Source organism: Leiobunum rupestre, chromosome 3, assembly GCF_980474605.1.
Source record: "Leiobunum rupestre chromosome 3, qqLeiRupe1.1.hap1, whole genome shotgun sequence".
Lineage (NCBI taxonomy): Eukaryota > Metazoa > Arthropoda > Arachnida > Opiliones > Sclerosomatidae > Leiobunum > Leiobunum rupestre.
In genome coordinates, this window is record NC_143386.1 from 39,113,949 (window position 1) to 39,140,081 (window position 26,133).

General features: G+C 38.4%; 2 protein-coding genes across 3 annotated transcripts in view; one reads left to right on the forward strand and one right to left on the reverse strand.

Annotated features, from left to right (window-relative positions):
- Positions 1-14,211, reverse strand: part of LOC149951728 (uncharacterized) — a 111,627-nt gene extending 97,416 nt beyond the window's left edge. Inside the window, exon 1 of one of the 2 annotated variants that reach the window (XM_090168190.1) lies at positions 14,141-14,211. The gene's annotated coding sequence lies outside the window, so the exon portion shown is untranslated. Of the gene's footprint in view, positions 1-13,917; positions 13,991-14,140 lie in introns of those variants that run through there. The other variant, XM_090168189.1, reaches the window with a different exon arrangement.
- The window catches only part of LOC149951732 (uncharacterized), a 45,820-nt gene continuing 22,538 nt past the window's right edge, over positions 2,852-26,133 (forward strand). The window contains exon 1 of the mRNA XM_090169652.1: positions 2,852-3,872. Within this exon, the coding sequence (XP_090025778.1) occupies positions 2,852-3,872 (1,021 nt within the window). The remainder of the gene's footprint in view (positions 3,873-26,133) is intronic.

The following is a 26,133-nucleotide window of genomic DNA, read 5'->3' on the forward strand; positions in this document are numbered from 1 at the left end:
ACAAATTGGAAATACAAACTTGTTAGGTGTTTCTTTATTAGTTAGAATGTTTGAAGGTATGCTTTCTGTGCTACTTGGTTAAGTTGGTTCAGTCATATTTAGGCCAAGGCTTAGACCTATAAATAATTTGCATTGTAATATAAGGCCTATTCGCCATTATGCCTAATATAATTCCAAAATAAATTGATATTTATATAATTCTACGTTAATTTACTAAATAAATAATGAAAAGTTAGAATACCTGCAGTTTCAGAAGGTCGCGCGCGCACAGGGTTTTTTTCTCTCGTAGGCCAAAGCGGTCAGAGTGATAAATTATATTTGCTTCTGCTATAGCTTTCACACACGTGTATCTGTTAAAAGTAATCAAATTTATAAAAGTTTGGATAGTAATTAATTGTTTTTTTATTTTTACGAGGAAAATTCAAAATTTACGCTTTAGGAACCCTATTTCATAAGACAACTATGGCATCATCTGTTTTAGTTTTCAATGATTTGTTTATTGTATTTGTCTATTGGTGTGCCTTTGTTTGTTATAATCCATAATTACCATCTTATTTAGTCAATTAGAAAATTATTTCCGTTTTTACTGTCGAAAGACAAATTTTAATGTTTGGTTGTTTAGGTACGTCCATATATAACAATTGCTTTTTCACGTAGCCTACTGTATCTTACTATGTTTTTTAACAACTTTTGGAATTTTGGTATATTGACCATGTTGTCGGTCGCTTGTTAGCTTATAAAGATAATTCTCCTAATTCTACAAATAATTCCTCTTCTATTACAAAGTATTATCAGCTTAATTCAATTAAGGTAAGCAAGATTATTATATAAAATTTTATGGATCAATTCAAAAGATATGTATAGAAATTACCAATATTTAAAAAAACTACCGCCGTCAATTCGCCGAAAAAGGTTTCAGGAAAGATATTTTTGAATACAGTAGAACTCACGAAACTCAAAAGAAAAAGTATTCGAATGTTAGACGATACTAAGTCTCGTATAACTTTCATAGATGGCGCCAGTTTCACTATTCAAAAGCAATTAGAACTAGACTAGCTTCATATAAAACAAAAAGATTAAATCTAAGCCTGAATAACGCAAAGAACTATGAAATTAACAAAATAATGATAAACAAACTTTACAAATATTTAAATATAACGAAACCTGACAGAAATTGATCAAATTAAAAACTGAATAATACCAAAAAAAGTGAAATGAACAATATAATCAAAAGATAATGTTAACGATTAACATTAATTACACCAAAGTTCTCGAGAAATATCGTCTTGAAAATCGGGGAGAAAAACGACTAATCTTTGTTTTTCCTACAAATTGGTTACGTAATTTCGCGTCATATCTCGCTAACGGCCAAGTAGATCTCTTCCATATTAATATTTGCTACTCTACGCTATTAAACCTTTTGATTAAAGGAAAAATTAGACTGGTAACTCCTATAGTTCAAAAGAAATATTGCCTTGAAAATCGGGGGAAAAAAGTATAAATCTTCGTTTTTCATACAAGTAGATAAACGTAACTTCGCGTCATATCTCCATAACGACCTTGTAGAGCTCGTTCATATTGATCTAAATAATAAATTGCAGTTAAAACTTTTGGCATTACTGTAATCCTTGACAAATAACGCACCTAAAAAAATAAAGAAAAACCAAAAAAAACCCAAAAGGTGCTATTCTTAAAAATAGCCTTTGTGGCTAACCCTTGCTCACAAATATCGTTTTTATTCAAACGATGCCGTAGGAATACTGTGTTGTCATTTTAGCGAGAAAAGAGAGAAGAGTTATCTGCTGGGCTAAAAAATGTCTGCTTCCCACTGTTAATCTTCGAGTTGTTAATTTGGGTTTTGGTACGTTTTTAGATTATTTGACACCACCGCTAGGGGGCGTCATTCTTCCCCAATATTCTAGATTTTGGAAAATTAAGGTAGATCAGGTTACGTGACGAAAGCTAAAATATTTTAGACTACACTAAAATATATGATTTTCTATATTTAAATTATGTACCTCAATTAATTTCGTTTTCCGCGTTTTGAGCACTTGGAGCACCTGATGCACGTGCCGTTTTCTGAGCTTTTTCTTTATTTTAGGCCAAAGTACATGACTATAGAGAGCTATCGTAGGTTTTCTAGGTTTTTGGCATAGGTTCCTTGCCGTGACGGTAAACATTTTCCGGAAAAAAGGTCTCGGTAATTTTCTTACAACTCTAGTTAGTCCGCTCTCACTCCGAACAGAATATTTGGCGATCTCTGGCCAATAAAATGATAATAATTAATTTTTTTTGGGGAATTTACGTTGTGGAACAAACCGTATCTATCGACGGGTCGGACATTTGTACAAAATCCAGTACACTTCTCAAGAAATCTCCGACGAAATCGCGAAATCTCTGACCAAATTTCAGAATCTCTGACGAAATCGCAAAATCTTATGAAATCCCGAAATCTTTGACGAAACCGCGAATCTCCGACGAAATCGCGAAATCTTCGACAAAACCGCGAAATCTCCGACGAAATCGCGAAATCACAGAGATTTCGAAATCCCGTACGCTTTTTTTGGGATTGACCGACCCCTCGGTATCTATGCGGTTTCTGACTCGTGTTAGCCAACATCGATTGTTAAAAATGTTGGTTCGCCTGAGTTGAACGTAAACGTTTTCATTTAAATCTTACTTTTACGAGCGCTGGCCGCCGAATCTGTTTTTAACGATATATTTTATTTACATTTTGCTGTATTTTAGGGATTTCTAGAACAATACAAGACTTTCTGGTTGTATTTGCGAGACAAATTCATAATTTCAAAAGAAATTTAAAAACAAACTTGTGAAACGTGATTCTGGCAAAATGAGTGGTCGAGAAAAAAATAAATTCAATTGCGCAGGGTGCGTTTACGCAACGACAATCAAGAGTAATTTGATTCGTCACAAAAGAACTCACTCCGGCCAAAAACCATTTCAATGCGACCAGTGTAGGTACGCGTCTGCAAAAAAGAGTCATTTGATTCGGCACAGAAAAACCCACTCTGGCGAAAAACCATTTCAGTGTGATCAGTGTAGGTACGCGTCTGCACGTAAGACTGATTTGATTTCCCACAAAAGAACTCACTCCGGCGAAAAACCATTTCAATGCGACCAGTGTAATTACGCGTCTGCACGTAAGACTTATTTGATTTCCCACAAAAGAACTCACTCCGGCGAAAAACCATTTCAATGCGACCAGTGTAATTACGCGTCTGCACGTAAGACTGATTTGATTTCCCACAAAAGAACTCACTCCGGCGAAAAACCATTTCAATGCGACCAGTGTAATTACGCGTCTGCACGTAAGACTGATTTGATTTCCCACAAAAGAACTCACTCCGGCGAAAAACCATTTCAATGCGACCAGTGTAATTACGCGTCTGTACGTAAGACTGGTTTGATTTCCCACAGAAGAACTCACTCCGGCGAAAAACCATTTCAGTGTGACCAGTGTAGGTACGCGTCTGCACAGAAGGGTCATTTGATTCGCCACGAAAGAACTCATTCGGGTGATAAACCATTTCAGTGTGACCAGTGTAGCTACGCGTCTGCAACGAAGGGTCATTTGATTCGCCACGAAAGAACTCATTCGGGTGATAAACCATTTCCGTGCGACCAGTGTAGCTACGCGTCTGCACTTAAGGGTGATTTGATTGTCCACAAAAGAACTCACTCTGGCGAAAAACCATTTCAATGCGACCAGTGTAGCTACGCATCTGCAACGAAGGGTAATTTGATCAGCCACAAAAGTAGACACTCGGACGAGAAGCCCTTTGGATGTTCAAAGTGCCAATATCGGGCCAAACGTAAGAAGAGTTTACTTCGCCACGAGAGAGAACGTCACTGTGAAGGGGAAAAGGCCCACAAATGCCCCAGTTGGGACCGGAACTGCGCTACCAATAAAACCCTCAAAGGTCACCTCCGATTTCATGGTCCATCTGGAAACCAAATTGGCGTATCGAACAGTCACCAGCCAAAACCAGCCTTTCAAATACAACTACGTCAATTTGACCCCTCTGGTCGTCAAACGGGAAATAGTTATTGCTCGGTTCAACTGCGACGTTTGACGAAAAAACAGATCAAATCTCTCACTGGAAAGCCCCACCGCGTCCACGCCGTGAAAGCGCAAGTTGGCGAAGCTGAGGCTGCCACCGCAACCACCGACAGAGAAATGGTTTCGGGCTCTGAATGCCTCAACATCGATGTCAGCAGCGTCAAACTCGAGCCTTTTTATGACTTCATCGACCAATTTCCGGTTCCGTCAGTCTTAAAGAAAGAAGAGTTGGAATGTGGCCCAGTTGGGGACATCAACGAGGGTGTCCCAACGAACCCAGACACCCCGATCAAGATCGAGTTCCCTCCCGAAGAAGAAACCAACGAAAGCCAATGTACATTTTAATTATGTGTTTTTATTTCTTTCCGATTTATTTACTTTTCAAAGCATATTTCATAAACTGTCTTCAAAACCACTCATTTAATGGAATTATTCATGGACGTATTTCGCATTTGTAAACTCATTCAGATATTTTTCCTAAATTGATGGAGATTATTTGGGTTTTTCAAGTTTAGTTAAAGTTTAAACTAGTCTCAATAAAGGCTTACCTTCAAAGGAAGAGATATAATGTAATTACTCAACTGCTATCTCAAGATTAATTGCTTAGCATCTTAATAGACATATACAATTACTCTATATTTCTTGGGGTTTAGCTTTATTGCGTAATTTAACTGCTTTCTAGTCCATTAGTGGTTTTTATTAACTTAACCTTATAGTTAAAAACACATTAATTTTTCGGAATTGTCATACAGCTCGGCAATTTAATACACACGTACCCTGAACCTTACTATAAAATAGTGAAAAATATTTCACAAAATTCCTATTGGTTGGCTTTTTATTAGCAATTTAACCAATTGGTTCCGAAATCGTGTTAGTGTGAGATTTATTGGCGATTTAAAAGGAGAAGTTACAAGATACCCAGCATCCCGACACCTCATCGCCATATAAATGGTAAAGGGGTTAAGTTACAAATTATTCTGGATATAAATGAAATGACAGAAAGAAAAAAGTAATGAATTTCTTAGGATGCATTGTCCTTTATCCAACTACCAATTAGTTAAATTGCTTATAAAAAGTGAACCATTGGGAATTTTCTTTAAGTATTTTTAACTATTTTATAGAATAGTTCCGGGTAAGTGTGTATCAGTTTTCAGAGCTGTATGACAATTCCGAACATTATCACATGCACTCCCACCGTGGTAGTTCATTTCATTCTCCAGCAATATCCCCCTTTTTGGTTTCCCGTTGTTACTCAACGCGTTTTCAAATTATTAATGTTTAGGGTTAGCTTCTCTTTTCGGTTTAGTTAGTCGCGAGCCAGATTCCCCGCGCGCTATTGATTTGCTCCAACTAGGGCGAAACCGGCCTACTGCTGGATATTCTGGCTATTTTAATTCCATTTCAATTTGTTTTTGACTCGAAGATCTATTTAATTTTAAAGGCATTATAAGTCGCTGGATGACTTGGGCCTAGGGTGGGGCCTTGGGTACAAGCCTAGCTGACCTATTGGTCCTAGTATTTAGAATGTTTTTTCATTGCTTTAAATTTGTTAGGTTTACCTTTTTTCTGCCCAATTTTCTAACGCGTTTACTCGCAAAGTTTATTAAAAATGCACCTAATGCGCGCAGAAAGTAAAGATATAGAATTTAAATTGCGGAGATATAAAATACGCAATTTTGTGGGGCCCCTAGTGGAAAAATATATATTTGAAACTCGAGTGTAAAATATTTACTAATCGATCGATGTATCATAATCATTTGTGGATGGAAAACCTCCTTGATATACTAACTTAAGGACTGCACTAGCGTTATCAATCAAACGACAGCATATTTTAAACAATATGAAACACCTTTGAGGGATTCAACCCATAACTTCTGCAGCAATCAGACGATGAAGCTACGAAATACCGCGCAAAACGCACTAAGCCTTTGTAATAATGCATGTTATGTAGAAGTCGAATTGAAATCTGATTTTCAGGGAAGCCATACGGATCAAAGCCGGTAACAGATGTTCATTAACTTCATTTACTTTCGGTACAAAAAGTTAATTCACTTTTTGGTTAAAAAAAGTTTAGTTACTTTTAGTAACAATGATCAACGAAATTAATATAGTGTAATCGCGAGTTACTTTAGTTCTGGCCAAAAAATAATTTAGAAGTTTATTTACTCCTGGTAAAACAATTAATTTATTTATAATACCAATATACAGACCAAAGACTTTGTCCAAATGTCAAAAAATAATGGAATTGAATGTACCTCTATTTAAAGCCAAATCCATTTTAGAACATCTTCATAAGTAACATTATGTCACTAACGTCGTAAGTATGACAATGCCTATTTTCTTAATTTTGAACATCATATTTTATTTGACTGCATATAGTTTTTACAGAAAAATGATTTTTGTAATTATTAAAACTAGCGATTCCACCAGATTTTCAAGCAGAAAATTGCCGTTATTGTTTCCGGGCATAAAGAACCGCGTTTCGGCGTCACAATGTCCATTCCTCGCGAGAACTGCCGTTCCGAAGACACGGGAACGCCGAGGTAATCGTGGGCCATTCGTGATACTCGCTTATAATCAGCTCCGTGCTACTTCGTGGGAATAGATAAATATTAAATTAGACCTAATCTTAGGCTGGCGGTTGTAGATTCACCTGCCACCATTGCGAGATATTTGTACGCGGTGGTGCAACATCTCCTTTTAAATTAAGTCCAAGCTCGGAAGCCTTAGCCCTGCTACTTCTTGTAACCCTCTTTCGATAAAGAACCGAAACGTTGTACTCCAGGATAATTATTGTCTTGACTACTTGACCCGTTCCGCGTGTCATCTACTGGTGCCATGGTAGTAAGAAAGAAAGACTGACACAATATATTTTACCTTTTTGCAGAACTTTGCGTCATAGTGTTCTTTTAGGCATTCGAGATCGAGTGTTGGGTTCATTGCTATAAATAAGTAACTTTATTTGCGTAAACGTCTTCAGTATAACAAAAAAGAAATGAGCATTGAATGTGGCCTACTCTTCACCTAAATTCCAAGCGACGTAAATAACGGGCACGACCTGGAGCATAAGGGGACCTAAAGAGAGGATCGTCGTAAAAATTGCCCCCGTGATCCGGAAGTGTCTCATAATGAGTTCCGCTGACGGACCCCATAGAATACGCCACTGTATATTTTCCCTCAATTTAAACTTCACTACATTAGAACTGTCATTATTGGAATGGCTTCAACAGTCGCTTGAGGACTTAGGCCTAAGGTGGTGCCTTGAGTATTAGCCTAGCTGATTATTATTATTATTAAGGTTATTATACCCATGGCAACCCACAAAGTCGAGGTGTCGGATTGTTTGAAGTACGTTGTTAATTTCTTTTAGGCCTTGGAACTAGCGTTTTGCATGATTCCAGTTGATTATCCTTTGGTTTTTTTCTAAATGTTCCAAAAGCAGTTTGAACAGTGGACCTTATTATAGCCGCTATAGGGTACCTGGCTTGGCAGATGAAATTTGTGGCAAAATCGAAGTCCTTGAAAAGAGTACAAAAAATTAAGCTTTTATAATAGGTCGATTCCAAAAGTCAGCGGTTGGAAATTTCCCTACCCCTATGAAGTGAAGACACACTTCCCCTACGTCATGACCCAGTCTGTTCCGTCGTCTACCCGTGATTCACTTAAGCTGGAAACAGACGACATTATGACGAAGAGGAATTGAGTCTTCACGTCATGGTAGTACGAAAACATTCACCCCTGACTTTCGAAATCGACCTATTATATGTCCGAATGAAAGTTACCCAGGGAATTGAAAAGCACCCACTCGTCAGCAACCTAATCCTTGTCGGTACTTGAAATCGAATTCAATGCCTGAAAATACACATCGGTTAACAACGACCAAAAATACGCTTGGGATTGGGGAATATACGGCTCTATGAGTCATTCCTCTTTTCAACATGGCGTACGTCGATCCCCATCTTGACTTAACGTCTAAAATCAAATTGTTATCAGGTAGACCATAGATTAGGTTGGATTCTGAAAATCTGTCAGATAGCCTAATTGAAGTAAAGCGGCACGAGTGGCTAATTCTAGAGTAAATGTGTCATTGTTCCCAGCATTGTCCATGGTCACGGCTAAGACTTCATTTATATGGGGGTAATGAAACAATAAGCGATAATCTACTTAAAGAGACTAGCTATTTTTATACTTTTTCATGTCGATGTTTGCGGTGCCAGCATAAAGTTAGCCAACTTTCGCGGCGTGGTCGCGGGGGGCTTTTCAGTGACAGATTTCGTCTGTTCCTTCGTCACACCTCGCAGTTGCACCAAGCAATACCTACTTCCCGTTGAAGAGTCCAATTGACGTGGTTGCGTTTGGCGCGCGGGTTCTTGGGGGTGACTGTTCGAAGCAATTTGGTTTCCAGGTGAACCATGAATTCTAATTTGATCTTCGAGGGTTTTACTGGTTGCAAAATTCCTGTCGCAAATGGGGCATTTGTGGGCCTTATCCAATTCAGAGTGACGTGCTCTTTGGTAGCGAAGTACACTTTTCTTATGTTTGGCCCGATATCGTTACAAACAAAAGGCTTCTCGTCCGAGTGTCTTCTTTTGTTGCGAATCAAAGTATCCTTCGTTGCAGACGCGTAGCTACACTGGTCGCACTGAAATGGTTTTTCCCCCGAGTGAGTTAATTTGTGGCGAAACATAGTACTCTTGTGCCTTGTTGTGTAAACGCACTCTTCAAGCTTTTTCGGCTTATTCGACCACCCATTTGGCCAAAATCACGTGTTACAAGTTTTAATCGAAGTTTCTTTCGGAATTATGAATTGAATTCGCAAATACGATCAGAATGTCTTACAGTGATTGTTATCGATAAAACCGCTTCTAGAAATGCCTAAAACACAGATAAATTTAAACAAAATATTTGGTTAAAAACCGATTTCAACTCACGCGAGCCAACATTTTTAAAAATCAGACTAGTTAAGAATAAAAACCCTTAATTATAAATAAACTTTCCGATCCCAACTGTGGCAAGCGGAATTATATTTAAAGGCCTAGGGTTGCTTCTGACTGTCCCCCTTTAAAATAACTTGCCTGAAATCAAATACCCTGGTGGTGGGCTAACATGTTCAGCGGTTGGCCTACCACCAGGGTATTTGCTTTTCAGGCAAGTTAACTTAAGGGGGACAGGCAGAAGCAAACCTAGGCCTTTAACCCGCTAAAAATACAACACCGTATTCCTACGGCATCTTAAAAATAACAAGATGTCACGGACATTTGAGTACACACAATCCCACTGATGTATTAACTTAATAAACCCAAGAGGAATGTTATCGGAAAAGAATTATTCGAGTTACCTGGTTTTGGAAATAAGGTGGCGGAACGCGAACACGTTCATTTAAATTAATTTGTATAAAAACCAAGCGTTTCGAGTAACCTGGTTTTTGGAAATAAGGTGGCGGAACGCGAACGAGTTCATTTAAATTAATTTGTATAAAAACCAAGCGTTTCGAGTTACCTGGTTTTGGAAATAAGGTGGCGAAACGCGAACACGTTCATTTAAATTTATTTTTATAAAAACCAAGTTTTTCGAGTTACCTGGTTTTGGAAATAAGGTGGCGAAACGCGAACACGTTCATTTAAATTTATTTTTATAAAAACCAAGTTTTTCGAGTTACCTGGTTTTGGAAATAAGGTGGCGAAACGCGAACACGTTCATTTAAATTTATTTTTATAAAAACCAAGTTTTTCGAGTTACCTGGTTTTGGAAATAAGGTGGCGAAACGCGAACACGTTAATTTAAATTAATTTGTATAAAAACCAAGTTTTTCGAGTTACCTGGTTTTGGAAATAAGGTGGCGAAACGCGAACACGTTAATTTAAATTAATTTGTATAAAAACCAAGTTTTTCGAGTTACCTGGTTTTGGAAATAAGGTGGCGAAACGCGAACACGTTCATTTAAATTTATTTTTATAAAAACCAAGTTTTTCGAGTTACCTGGTTTTGGAAATAAGGTGGCGAAACGCGAACACGTTCATTTAAATTTATTTTTATAAAAACCAAGTTATTCGAGTTACCTGGTTTTGGAAATAAGGTGGCGAAACGCGAACACGTTCATTTAAATTAATTTTTATAAAAACCAAGTTTTTCGAGTTACCTGGTTTTGGAAATAAGGTGGCGAAACGCGAACACGTTAATTTAAATTAATTTGTATAAAAACCAAGTTTTCCGAGTTACCTGGTTTTGGAAATAAGGTGGCGAAACGCGAACACGTTCATTTAAATTAATTTGTATAAAAACCAAGTTTTTCGAGTTACCTGGTTTTGGAAATAAGGTAGCGAAACGCGAACGAGTTAGATGACACCTGTATCAATTGGCACGAAATTCAAATATGACAATCGACCAAAAACACTAAAGGGGGCAAATGCCCCACTTCTCGGGCTCCGACCCCAAAAATTACGAAAATCCCGTCGAGGCTATAATAGTGCCTACCGATTGAGATATCAATCGCCTTTGTACCACTAACGTACCGCGAGCAATCGTGTGTACGGCAGCTGGTCAAAAAAATATTTAGTGGCACACTTATGCTTAACTTCTGGGCATAACAAATATTTAGGGTCACACTTATATTTTACGCGCCTGTTCATAAGTTATTGTTATTGCAGGCAGGCTTTCAATGGAATGCGAATATAGCTTCAGCGCGTAAAGAATTCAGGTATGACGCGAAATGGCTAATTAACTCACTTAAAATTAATTAATTATCTTACTTACCTACTTCCTGTCGTACGACGTGCGTAAAAAGGGCGTTAAACGTGCGTAAAACGTTGGGGGTCACACTTATTGTTACTTCTGGGAACACGTTGAAAGCTCGGCGCGAACGGCCTTGAAAAATGCGAGAGGGAAACTGGCGTTTAGAACTCTATAGACACGCGGATTTACCATGTCGGAAGTTGCGGGGGTCCACATACGCTGTCGAAAAAACCTCACTTAGAATTAAAATTAAGCAACGTAATTGCAAATCTAGGGTTAAGGGAAACCCCAGCTATTCAAAAATATAACTCTCATGAAAATCGGACTTAAATTAAAGAACGTTATGTAGACTTTTAGGCGAAAATATAAAACCGCGAAAATTGGGGTCCCGTAAATTAACCAGGAAACTATACTTAAATTTAATATTTACTGATATAACTGAAGTTGTATATCCGCTGAATCCTAACCTTACCAAAAATATTTTTTTTAACGTTATCGGACTTAATTTTAAATAAAATATCAACCACACAAAGCGAAACCACAAAAAATAGTAAATTGGGCATTTGCCCAACTTCTCGGGCTCCGATCCCAAAATTACGAAAATCCCGTCGAGGCTATAATAGTGCCTATTGATTGAGATATCAATCGCCTTTGTACCACACAATCGTGTGTACGGCAGCGGCGGCGGCTGCTACACAGTACGTGATCGTAATACACACAAATCCCTAAGGATTGTGTGTAAAAACGATATTCGTGACCAACGGTTAGCTACAAATTAATTAAATTATTGGTAATTTCCATACATATCTTTTTAATTGATCCCAACAAATTATAAATATTAATCTTGCTTACCTTTATTAAAGAAATTGATCATACTTTGTTTTCGTAGATGATTTGTTTTTAGAATCAGGAGTAATTAATTATTTTTGAAAGTTAATGCGATAATCACCAGAATTCCAAAAGTTGAAAATAAATATTGCAGTAGGCTACGCGAACAACCAAACTTTATATATGGACGTTAGCTAAGCCACCAAACATTGAAATTGGTGTTTGACAGTAATAAAATAACGGAAATAATTTTATAATTGACTACGTATTATTCTAACTATTGATTATAATGACATAAAAATCACACTAATAGTTAAATAGATTATTTTTGAAAATTAAAACAGATGGCGCCATAGTTATCTTATGAAATAGGGTTCCAAAAGCGTAAATTTTGAATTTTCCTCACGAAATTAAAAAAAGGATCACAATCCAAACTTTAATTTAAATTTAATCAAGTTTAAGAGATATGTGTGACTGCATTAGAAGAAACAAATATAAATGTTTAAATTTTACCCCTCTATCGACGCAATAGCGCTATAATTAAGCTACACTACCCCTAATGTCTAGCTTTCCTCGTGGGTTCAGTGGTCACAATTAGTTTAAATAATGAAATTCATGACAGTATGAATATTAAAATAAAATTTGGTATATATTAGTAAATTTAAAGTTCAGTGAGATACGCGAAGCGTAAAAATTTGTTGATAGATATGTGCGCATAAGGAAAACGAATCCAGTTTGGGAACTATAGCCGCCTGATAAATTCGGTTAATTTACGTCTGATTACACGCATTGAATTAAATATGTGTTAGATTACATAAATAGGTAAAATTAAAAAAATTTGGTATGAGAAAATTTCAAAATAAAAAGTATAATTTGTTAGCATTTATAATAATTCTTGGCATTTCGCCTCCTAAGTTATTTGGTGACATTTTCTCTAAAACATGCTAAATTTGCCTCGTCCAAAGTGTTAATTGACATTGAATACATTAAGATGCTAAGTAATTAATCTTGAGATGGCGGTTCAGAAACTACAGATCTCGTCCTTTGAAAGTTAAACTTTATTTAGACTAACTTAATTGAACATGAAAAAACAAAAGAATCTCAATCAATTTAAGAACAATATCTGAATGTGTTTACAAATGCCAAATTCGTCTATGAATGCGTCCATGTGTTGTTTTGAAGACAGTTTATGAAATATGCTTTGAAAAGTAAATAAATCGGAAAGAAATAAAACCACATAATTAAAATGAACATTGGCTTTCGTTGGTTTCTCCTTCATGAGAGAACTCGATCTTGATCGGGGTGTCTGGGTTCGTTGGGACACCCTCGTTATTATCCCCAACAGGGCGACATTCCAACTCTTCTTTTTTTAGGACTGACGGAACCGGTAATTCGTCGATGAAGTCAAAAAAAAAGGCTCTCGTTTGACGCTGCTAACATCGATGTTGAGACATTCAGAGCCGGAAACCATTTCTTTCTTTATGGTTGCGGTCTCAGCATTAGGTTCGCCTACTTCCGCTTTCACGGCATGGACGCGGTGATGCTTCCCAGTGAGAGATTTAATCTGCTCCTTCGTCACACGTCGCTGTACCACCAAACAATACCTACCCCCCTTTTGACGACCAGAGGAGTCAAATTGACGTGGTTGTGATTGGCAGGCTAGTTCTGGCTGGTGACTGTTCGATGCGACAATTTGGTTTCCAGATGGACCATGAACTCGAAGGGGACCTTGGAAGGTTTTATTGGTAGCGCAGTTCTGGTCGCCACAGGGGCATTTGTGGCTCTTTTCCACTTGAGAGTGACGTGCTCTTTTGTGGCGAATTAAATAACGCTTTGTTGCAGACACGTAACTACACTGGTCGCATTGGAAGGGTTTTTCGCCGGAGTGAGTTCGTTTGTGGGCAACTAGAGCACCCTTCTGTGCAGACGCGTAGCTACACTGGTCACACTGAAATGGTTTATCACCCGAATGAGTTCTTTTGTGGGCAATCAAAGCAAAATTCTGTGTAGTCGCGTACCCACAGTGGTCGCATTGAAATGGTTTTTCGCCGGAGTGGGTTCTTTTGTGGACATTCAAAGCACCCTTATTTGCAGACGCGTACCCACAGTGGTCGCATTGAAATGGTTTTTCGCCGGAGTGGGTTCTTTTGTGGACAATCAAAGCACCCTTATTTGCAGACGCGTACCCACACTTGTCGCATTGAAATGGTTTCTCGCCGGAGTGAGTTCTTCTGTGGTGAATAAAATGACTCTTGTGGCTCGTTGCGTAAACGCACTCTGTGCACTGGAACTTCTTGTCTTCTCGGCCACTCATTTTGCCACAATCACGCTTTACAAGTTTGGTTAAAATTTTCTTTTGGAATTTAAATAAAAAGGAATTTTAAATTATTTCGTTAAAAACCGATTCGGCGGCTAGCCCTCGTAAGAGTAAGATTTCAATGAAAACATTTATTTTCAACTCAGGCGAGCCAACATTTTTAACAATCGGTGTTGGCTAACACGAGTCAGGAACCGCATAGCTACGTTTCTGTTCCACAACGTAAATTCCCAATTTTTTTTTAATTTTTACGTCCATTTACAGGATAGCTCCTTTGGTAGGTTTTATCATTTTATTGTAAAATTTTCGTATTTTTAAAAAAGTTTTAATTTTATAATTAGCCTAATATTGTTCGCAAATTTTAATTTCGCGACATTTTCGCCTTATTTTTTCGAATACATAAGTAAATCTAAATCTCTAGACTAGAATAAGAACACGTAATTTTTGAATTTTCCAATTCCACATTTAATATTTTCGGAAAATTCACAACTCTAGGACTAACTGTGGGAAACGGAAATATTTTTAACCCAGCAGATAACTCGCCTATCTTTTCCCGCTAAAAATGAAAACACCGTATTCCTATGGCATCTTTAGAATAAAAACGATATTCGTGACCAAGGGTTAGCTAAAGGTTTTTTTTAAATATTGGTAATTTCCATACATATCTTTTGAATTGATCCATAAAATTTTATATAATAATCTAGCTTACCTTAATTGAATTAAGTTGATAATACTTTGTATTAGAAGTTGAATTGTTTGTAGAATTGGGAGTAATTATCTGTGTAAGCTTACAAGCGACAACATAGTCCATATGCCAAAATTCCTAAAGTTGTAAAGTTAACCTTGTAGGATACAGTAGGCTACGTATACCACGGCCCACTGCGCATACGCTCGCGTTCTCTCGCCCCATAGCGGCCCGCCCAATCAACCCAAAATAGTGAATTCCATTTGTGGCCGCTACGTAAAGCGCTATAATCTGACCCCTCTTTAACATTGAATCCTACGGAGATATGTTGGTTTTTATTCATTATGAAAAAGATTAATCGGCATTTTCAAGGAAATTAAAGGTAAATCAACTCTTTTTATACGTTATAATCACTTTTTTAAAATTTTATTTTTGTTTTTCCCGCCGAAAATAATATTTTAAAATCCAAGGTTCCTAAAAAATTCTCGCTACTGAGTCAGCTGTTACAGTTGTCGACGAAAAGAAACTGCTTGGATAATCGCAATTTACGCTTGTAATTATTTTAATAACTGAGAAATTGAAAGTAAGTTATTATTTAAATATTAACAATCCATAATATGTAGAATTTTAAACAAAGTTATTATTTACATATTTCTCCAGGAATGACTGCCGTAAAAGTTGTATTGAACGTTTCACATTTTGAGAAACTTTCTCGATTGCGGCTTAAAAGTAACTTCTTTAAGTTTCTCGTAACAAGCTGAAATTATCCGTGATATATTATCAAGTAAAGGTGGAATTATTTTGTCACAGATAAATTTTGCAGAAGTTGAAGGATGAGTGTCATTGCAATAACACTGTATATACTCGTAAATATGGAATCGCTCCCTCTATGAAGGTCAAAACAATTGAGATAATCATGACAAACTTCTGCTTTGGGTATTTTTAACCACCTCTGTCTGAGTCCCAATTCGAAATTTTATTCGTTTAATCAATAAATCTAATATTATTTGTTTGAATTTGGTTACTTGATTTTTAAGAGGCAAGAAAATTACTAAACATTATTTACATTTTTGAGGGGCTACTATGAGATATTTAGGGTGGAATAATTTTTTATTTCAGGTCACTATATCCCACCTCCTAGGGCCTAGAGACTCCAGTGTATTTATAATTTTATATCCAAATTGTCTACAGGTTCTTTGAAAATGTCAAGCCCCACAATTGTCTTTTAAAGATGAATTCTCTACCTTTACGATAATCTGTGTCACTAAAGTGTAAACTGCATACTACACTTGATACTGATGTGTCATTTATTTTGTAATTATCACGTGATGTGATATTATTTTCAGCCATCTTTCTCGCAGAGTTTCATCACTTTTTTAGATTTGCAATAAGGAACGCAACACAAAAGCACTCGCAAAAGCATTTTAATCTAGTTAAGTAAGGGTAACTAAATGGTCGAATAAAAATTATTTAATTTCTAATTACCTGTAAACTGAATTACTACGCTCCAATAGTTTGTATAATCTAGTGAATCCATTGACTTATTGAAAAATAAAATTCAAAACCATATAAATATATGTTGGATCTTATTCGTAAATAATGTAAATCTTAGAACATATTTATAATCAAAATTAACAAATTCCACCTATATAAACATTTTATTTTCTTTATAAGACAATGAAGTTTATAATGTATGGCAAAATGGCTACAAGACAAGGTAAAGTTTTAACTAAAACTATCTAGAGTTAACATTTTGCTAAACAATTTGAAAAAAAAACTGAACTGAAACCTAATTTTTAAGTTATAAATGGAAATGTAACTTTCAATTATAATTATAAAATTAAAAAAATTAGCTTTAAGAATATTTAGGTACTTTTTAGCAGCTTGTACTCATCAGTTGTTGAGTTTTCCACCATAGAGTGGGCCGAAGGTGGTGCCTTGGGTATTAGCCTAGCTGATTATTATTATTATTATTATTATTATTAGAGTATGATGTTAAATCGGTTGTAAAAAGACGCGTTTTTAGGGTTGGGACGAAGCTCTCCCGGCGGACGACGATGACACTAATCGCTAAACTTTAGTTTCGCGCTAATGCATTGATTTGAAATTCTTTGAGCGGGCCGCTATACAGGGTTTTTTTTGCTCGAAAAAGTGTTTTCTAGAAAGTTGAAATTTGTACTGTACATTATACGTGCCGGGGGACAATTTCTACCAAAATTGCATCTAAATCGAAAAATAATTTCACGTTTTTTGAAAATTTAAATTTTAACCGCTATTTTATCATTGACAATGTGCTTATAGCACATAAGCAAATTTCCAATGATAAAATTGTCGAGCGTCTTCGAAAACGTACAAATAGCGTTGGCGCGAAAAAATAGACGTCTTTTTCACTGACAAAATACGACTTGAAAGAGTGACAAGTTGGGCAAGCTAAAATACAGAGGACGAGTGGTGGAGTTGTCGAAACGGTGCAATCGACACAGGCACGGGCGGCTAAACGGCGATCGCCGGTCAGATCGAGGCCAACTCAAATTGGGGGCCAAAGTGGGAAAATTTGGCATTAATGGGAAATGAGGCCAACACGATTGCATAGCCAGTGGGGCCATGTACTAGCCAGTCCACCACTGAATCGACAAGAAATACAAACCACAGTGTTGGAGCCGTTCAACCATTGTCTCGGAGCCTCACAGGGAGCGAGTAGTGGAGTTGTCGAAACGGTGCAATCGACGAGAAATACAAACCACGGTGTTGGAGCCGTTCGACCATTGTCTCGGAGCCTCACAGGGGCCGAGTGGTGGAGTTGTCGAAACGGTGCAATCGACGAGAAATACAAAACACACTGTTGGAGCCGTTCAATCATTGTCTCGGAGGCTCACAGGGAGCGAGTGGTGGAGTTGTCGAAACGGTGCAATCGACGAGAAATACAAACCTCGGTGTTGGAGCCGTTCAATCATTGACTCGGAGCCTCACAGGGAGCGAGTGGTGGAGTTGTCGAAACGGTGCAATCGACGAGAAATACAAACCTCGGTGTTGGAGCCGTTCAATCATTGACTCGGAGCCTCACAGGGAGCGAGTGGTGGAGTTGTCGAAACGGTGCAATCGACGAGAAATACAAACCTCGGTGTTGGAGCCGTTCAATCATTGACTCGGAGCCTCACAGGGAGCGAGTGGTGGAGTTGTCGAAACGGTGCAATCGACGAGAAATGCAAAACACACTGTTGGAGCCGTTCAATCATTGTCTCGGAGGCTCACAGGGAGCGAGTGGTGGAGTTGTCGAAACGGTGCAATCGACGAGAAATACAAACCGCAGTGTTGGAGCCGTTCAACCATTGTCTCGGAGCCTCACAGGGGGCGAGTGGTGGAGTTGTCGAAACGGTACAATCGACGAGAAATACAAACCAAGGTGTTGGAGCCATTCAATCATTGTCTCGGAGCCTCACAGGGAGCGAGTGGTGGAGTTGTCGAAACGGTACAATCGACGAGAAATACAAACCACGGTGTTGGAGCCGTTCAACCATTGTCTCGGAGCCTCACAGGGAGCGAGTGGTGGAGTTGTCGAAACGGTACAATCGACGAGAAATACAAACCACGGTGTTGGAGCCGTTCAACCATTGTCTCGGAGCCTCACAGGGAGCGAGTGGTGGAGTTGTCGAAACGGTACAATCGACGAGAAATACAAACCACGGTGTTGGAGCCGTTCAATCATTGTCTCGGAGCCTCACAGGGAGCGAGTGGTGGAGTTGTCGAAACGGTACAATCGACGAGAAATACAAACCACGGTGTTGGAGCCGTTCAACCATTGTCTCGGAGCCTCACAGGGAGCGAGTGGTGGAGTTGTCGAAACGGTACAATCGACGATAAATACAAACCAAGGTGTTGGAGCCATTCAATCATTGTCTCGGAGCCTCACAGGGAGCTAGTGGTGGAGTTGTCGAAACGGTACAATCGACGAGAAATACAAACCAAGGTGTTGGAGCCATTCAATCATTGTCTCGGAGCCTCACAGGGAGCGAGTGGTGGAGTTGTCGAAACGGTACAATCGACGAGAAATACAAACCACGGTGTTGGAGCCGTTCAACCATTGTCTCGGAGCCTCACAGGGAGCGAGTGGTGGAGTTGTCGAAACGGTACAATCGACGAGAAATACAAACCACGGTTTGGAGCCGTTCGACCATTGTCTCGGAGCCTCACAGGGGCCGAGTGGTGGAGTTGTAGAAACGGTGCAATCGACGAGAAATGCAAAACACACTGTTGGAGCCGTTCAATCATTGTCTCGGAGGCTCACAGGGAGCGAGTGGTGGAGTTGTCGAAACGGTGCAATCGACGAGAAATACAAACCTCGGTGTTGGAGCCGTTCAATCATTGACTCGGAGCCTCACAGGGAGCGAGTGGTGGAGTTGTCGAAACGGTGCAATCGACGAGAAATACAAACCGCAGTGTTGGAGCCGTTCAACCATTGTCTCGGAGCCTCACAGGGGGCGAGTGGTGGAGTTGTCGAAACGGTACAATCGACGATAAATACAAACCAAGGTGTTGGAGCCATTCAATCATTGTCTCGGAGCCTCACAGGGAGCGAGTGGTGGAGTTGTCGAAACGGTACAATCGACGAGAAATACAAACCACGGTGTTGGAGCCGTTCAACCATTGTCTCGGAGCCTCACAGGGAGCGAGTGGTGGAGTTGTCGAAACGGTACAATCGACGAGAAATACAAACCACGGTGTTGGAGCCGTTCAATCATTGTCTCGGAGCCTCACAGGGAGCGAGTGGTGGAGTTGTCGAAACGGTACAATCGACGAAAAATACAAACCACGGTGTTGGAGCCGTTCAACCATTGTCTCGGAGCCTCACAGGGAGCGAGTGGTGGAGTTGTCGAAACGGTACAATCGACGAGAAATACAAACCACGGTGTTGGAGCCGTTTAACCATTGTCTCGGAGCCTCACAGGGAGCGAGTGGTGGAGTTGTCGAAACGGTACAATCGACGAGAAATACAAACCAAGGTGTTGGAGCCATTCAATCATTGTCTTGGAGCCTCACAGGGAGCGAGTGGTGGAGTTGTCGAAACGGTACAATCGACGAGAAATACAAACCACGGTGTTGGAGCCGTTCAACCATTGTCTCGGAGCCTCACAGGGAGCGAGTGGTGGAGTTGTCGAAACGGTACAATCGACGAGAAATACAAACCACGGTGTTGGAGCCGTTCAACCATTGTCTCGGAGCCTCACAGGGAGCGAGTGGTGGAGTTGTCGAAACGGTACAATCGACGAGAAATACAAACCACGGTGTTGGAGCCGTTCAATCATTGTCTCGGAGCCACACAGGGAGAAGCGTGTTGCTCCTTTGGATGTTTTGAGAGAAGTTTGTCGCTCCTTTGGATGTTTTTAGAGAAGCGTGTCGCTCCTTTGGATGTTTTGAGAGAAGCGTGTCGCTCCTTTGGATGTTTTGAGAGAAGTGTGTCGCTCCTTTGGATGTTTTGAGAGCAGCGTGTTGCTAAATATTTTTATTGATTTCATTATGCTTAAAAATAATTACAAATAGGATAGAAATTTATTGTTTAGGTTTCATCCTGTTTGAGAATAACATTTTCATCAATTAAAATATCTCAAATATCACTAACGGGAAACAGTTAAAGTTATATTATGGTCGGTAGATCACCCGCTCGTTAATTTATTATTAAATATTAACTTTTCTCGCGCAATTTGCGCGGTAAATCGTTATAAAACAAACTTAGGCTGGTTCTTTAGTGTCTGTCCTTTTCTACTAAGCGGAAGGTTTCATACGCGCATTTTATAAAATACACGTATGACCATTAAATAAACATATTCAAAAATGTTTTGATACAGAGTTGCCACTTTTTTCCATAGTCAAATTCCCTGACTTTTCCAGGTTTTACCTGACCATCTCCGGAGATTTTCCCTGACTTATTTTGTGCCAAGATTTTTAATTTTTTAAATTATATTCCCCTTCCATAAAAAAACCCTGTTGCGGTTAACGGTAATAGTTAGTGTAGGGAGCTGTTGGCTCGCGTGGCATGAAGGGCCAGCCGCCACCCTCCTACGCATTGTAACCCGGCCACCTGAATTAATGGCTTTAAATGCCGCTAGATGACTTAGGCCTAAGGTATTAGAAAAAAAAACGTTGTCTATTTGCAACCGAAATTAAATTCCCTGACATTTACCTGATTTTTAGAGTAGTTTTAAAATTCCCTGACTTGAAACTCATATTCAAATTCCCAGACTTTTCCAGGAATTCCAGGTTTTCCAGGTACCGTGGCAACCCTGTCCGGGGACCCCGAGCAGAAATGTCGTGGATCCCCTGGTTTTCTTCGTTGACCCCTTTCGGGTTTTCAAAAGATGTCTGGTATCCCATAATTTCATATTCATACAAAAATAAACAAAGAAAATTGTCAAATACCAACGACTTAAGTCGAGCCAAATTGTCAACTAGATGTGTATACTACATAAAAGACTTTCTATCGGACTCTGATGATAATAATACTAATAATAATCAACTTAGCTAATACCGAAGGAAACACAGGCCCAGTGGCGTCAGAACCCCTCGGATTTCGAGTTCCTAATAGCAAAAGTAACATTAAAAACATAAGGATGGCACATAACGAATTCGGTTAATGATAGTCCTGGAGTGATTGAGAACAGGAAACTCGTCCCTTCCTACTCTTTCCGTTGGCAAAATAGTTGGTTAGTTTGATGGCGAGAAATACGAGTGTACACGCGTTTAGGTTTGAAATTCGAAAAAAAAACTAACTTCTGAAATGAAGCCAGTGTTTTAAAAAAAAAACTATTATAAACACTGTGTTTATGTATGACGCTAGATACTTGTTTTTCTATCAGTATATCAATTTACAATGCCATATCTCAATGGATAACCAAGTACCGCGAAAAAACGCTAAGCCTTCGCCAAAATTAAATCGTGTAATACCTTCTTCGCCGTTGTCTCCTCGATTTTTCAGCGGTGTTTATTGCATTAAACACCAGATTAACAAATTTCTGACTTTCATAAAGTTACACAACTCTCGCAATCTATTTCCAAAAAAGTTATATTAGCTTGCCCAACTTGTCACTTTTTCAAGTCGTAATTTTTCAGTGAAAAAGACGTCTATTTTTTTCGCGCCAACGTTATTTGTACGTTTTCTCATTGACAATTTTCTTATAGCACCTAGCGGTTAAAATTTAAATTTTCAAAAACGTGAAAATATTTTTCGATTTAGATGCAATTTTGGTAGAAAGTGTCCCCCGGCACGTATAATGTACAGTACAAATTTCAACTTTCTAGAAAACATAATTTTTGAAAACAATCACTTTTTCGACCAAAAAAAAACCCTTTATAACAATTGTTTTTTCACGTAGCCTACTGTATCCTACAAATTGTTTCCACATTGCGGGAATAAATCCCGTTTTCGGGGAAAACTGACTAAGGCGCTGCAAAATATTCGAAAGCGGGAAAAGGGGAAAAAAGAGGAAAAATGGAAAAATCACTCAGAACGGGGAATTTCGCGGGAAAAGTTAACGATAGAGAAAACTATAGATTCTTTTATGCGTGTATTTCACGTGAGTCGCCATTAACGTACTGCCAGCCAGAGAACGGGTTTTGGGGGAAAGACATTTCTACAGTAGAGCAACGTGCAGTACGTCTATGGCGGTTGCTTGTGGAGGAAATCGTGGGAGGGATCCTTTATGGGGGAAAACGCGCGTAAAAGAGTGTATAGTGCATGCTTATTTCTACACCTTTTCTGAACTCGCTAGATTCAAGGATCCTATATGTTAGAAGGATATGAGGCGAGGGACGAAAAATGGCAGCGCCGTCAGTCTTTAGATTCCGTCAAGGACAAAACATGGAGGAAGCACCGCCAAAATTTGCCCTTGAGGGAATAGAAACAAGAGGCTCTCTTAATATCGACGGCGCTGCCGGCGTTTTGAAAACATGAGCTGGCCGGAGCGCTACCCATCCTTCTAATATATAGGATCCTTGCTAGATTCACTGCGCAAGGTTGTTCACTACGTACTCGAATCAACTCTTGATCTAATTAGAATCGTCTGCTACGGCCCGGCTGGGTCGTTACCTCAAGGATCCTATCCTTGGTTACCCGTATCCTTGCCGTTACGAACTTACGGACCATATCATACATTCATTTCGAAGCAGATCTGCCAGTTGGGCGGTTTTCCAGCCCAATTTGGCTACTTTCGAAAAAATACAATGAACCAATGTTCAGTCAGCTTCCAAAATAGTGAGATTCTTTTTGTGCTTGCCTTATTCTAATGCAGTAACAGAGCGGCTGTTTAGTAGTTTAAAATCTATTAAAACTGAAAAAAGGAACCGATTAGGGAATTATACCATTTGTGGCCTCCTTAAATTTAAATATGGAATGAAAATATCAGGAACCAAAGCAGAAAGCTTTGAACTAAACGAAAACATAGTTAAGTGGTTAAAAAAAGTACAAACTAATGCTGTTTCCTAAAGTTGTTAGTGAAAATTTTTAAAGTTTATTTCTGATATAATTTTAAAGTTCCTAGTAAGTTGTTAACAATATTGTTGTTAAAATACTGACAACAATAAGTGATAAAAATCACCATATGTTTTATTGGTTTTGCAATAAATGCAGTAATTTTATTTGATTTTGTCTTCATTTAATACTCATTTGGGAATAAAATAATAATTTCCGCGGTGCACGCGATTTTAACATAAGTGCCGTCGGTTAGAATTTAGTGGGAAAAATTGCGGGAAAAACCATAGAAATCTTATGCTCCTACCTAGAATGCTCCAGTCTACGGGAGAACCTGACGCCAAGACATTTTGTAGCAACGACTAATGATTATATAGTCTTTGCTTAAGCTTCAGCCAATCAGCGGCCATTAATTGAGTACGGCCAGCCGCTAGCGCCTTAACATGGCGGTTAAAAATAGTAGAAGAGCAGACGATTTTTACAGGATCCATCCGATCCAAGCTCGCAGAATTCCCATAGGCGTCCGGGAGGCAGAGTTTGTGGATGGTCATGTGAGGACGACTATCAATTCCCCAACGGGTGGTCAGAATACTTCCGCCACGGGTGTCCCCACCCCTGTCCCCACGTATCCCCCCGTTGGCGTGGCCGTTACACATATCTTGCCCTGTTTAATCAGATGGTGTTTCGCCGGGCTCGCGGTCTTCTCAGACTCAATCAGCCCTTTCTTCCTTGAATAAAAAAAAGAATTCCCATAGGTTTTTGCTGGAGTTTCTCACATGAACCACTTCAACGTTTTTGAATTTTTATTTAATAATAGTGTTAAGATTTTTTGAACTTTTAGTTTTGTTTTCCTATTTGCTTATTATAAGATTTCGTTTAGGTTCGCTTTGAAAATATTTAAGCCTAGGTCTGACATAGGCCCAACTTTTAAAATAGCACGCAATGTCAATGGCAGTTTTGGGAGAAACAGTGACTGAAGCTCCTTAGTATTAACCTTGTATTTAAAGGTTATTTCACATTTAAAGTAAGTAATATTATATGTATTATTATTTTTGTAGAAACTTAGATAAACAAAAACCTTATGAAAGAGTAATTACATCCCAGAAACTATACATTACACTAAAGAATGACACTTATGTTGAATTGACGACAGTCATTTAATTAAACAGCAACAATCATACTGATAATTGTCAAATTTTTCAAAACTTTACCTTCTATTTAATAATATGCTTTTTCTCTTAGAAGCTTAGAAAAGATAAATGTCTCGCAATCTGCTTAAATTCAACATTCCACTGTTAAACAACATAAGAGATAGTACTCAACGAACACCGATATTTACAATGTTAAATAAAGGGTTTTTAAAAAAACGGATATTGCAGTAATTATAGTCCTGAGTTGTTGTTCCACTACGCTCACTGAACTTCCCGAAGTAATTTTTACCAAATCATCAATTTGAAAGCCCGTCGTTTGTTAACATTTCAAATTGCCCTGAGGCTTAAGGAAACCCAGACTTTTACCTGTACAACGAAACATTACCGTCCACCGCAAATCGTTTTCTACATGTGGATATGAAACATCGAGGAGCCATAACAACAAACAACGCAATAGTTATCCAAAACGTTTGCATATAAGAGAAAAATCTTAACGAGTAAAGAAACAGTCTACCATGTTTAAAAACATTAAACTCGATCACGGCCCCCCTGCACGCGCTCACGTTATCGCTTGTTAGTTTATAAAGATAATTACTCCTAATTCTACAAACAATTCCTCTTCTAATACAAAGTATTATCAACTTAATTCAATTAAGGTAAGCAAGATTATTATATAAAATTTTATGGATAAATTCAAAAGACATGTATGGAAATTACCAATATTTAAAAAAAACCTTTAGCTAACCCTTGGTCACGAATATTGTTTTTATTCTAAAGATGCGCGAAAAGATATGCGAGTTATCTGCTGGGTTAAAAATATTTCCATTTCCCACAGTTAGTCCTAGAGTTGTTAATTTTCCGAAAAAATTAAAAGTGGAATTGGAAAATTCAAAAATTGTAAAGCTACTTAAGGGTTTTTATTCAAGACTAGTCTAGAGGTTTAGATTTACTTTTGGATTCGAAAAAATTAGGCGAAAATGTCGTTAAATTAAAATTTGCGAACAATATTAGGCTAATCATGAAATGAAAACTTTTTTTCTTGTTTTCGGAAAACGACAGAAATATTCCAATATTCCAGAATATTTTGCGATCTCTTGCCAATAAAATGATAAAACCTACCAAAGGAGTTATCCTGTAAATGGACGTAAAAAATAGAAATTTTTGGGAATTAACCTTGTGGAACAGAAACGTATCTATGCGGTTTCTGAATCGTGTTAGCCAACATCGATTGTTAAAAATGTTGGTTCGCTAGAGTTGAACATAAATGTTTATATTGAAATCTTCCTCTTACGAGGGCTGGCCGCCAAATCGGTTTTTAACGAAATATTTTAAATTTCCTTTTTATTTAAATTTTACTTTATTTTAGGGATTTCTAGAAGTGGTTTTATCGATAACGAACAATACAAGACTTTCTGGTTGTATTTGCGAGACAAATTCAAAATTCCAAAAGAAAATTTGAACCAAACTTGTAAAGCGTGATTGTGCCAAATGAGTGGCCGAGAAGACAAGAAGTTCCAGTGCACAGAGTGCGTTTACGCAACGAGCCACAAGAGTGCTTTGATTCGCCACAAAAGAACTCATTCCGGTGAAAAACCATTTCATTGTGACCAATGTAGGTACGCGTCTGCAACGAAGGGTGCTTTGAATCGCCACAGAAGAACTCACACCGGCGAAAAACCATTCCAATGCGTCTGCATGTAAGTCTAATTTGATTTTCCACAAAAGAACTCACTACGGCGAAAAACCATTCCAATGCGACCAGTGTAGCTACGCGTCTGCAAATAAGGGTGCTTTGAATCACCACAGAAGAACTTACTCCGGCGAAAAACCATTTCAGTGTGACCAGTGTAGTTACGTGTCTGCAACAAAGCATTATTT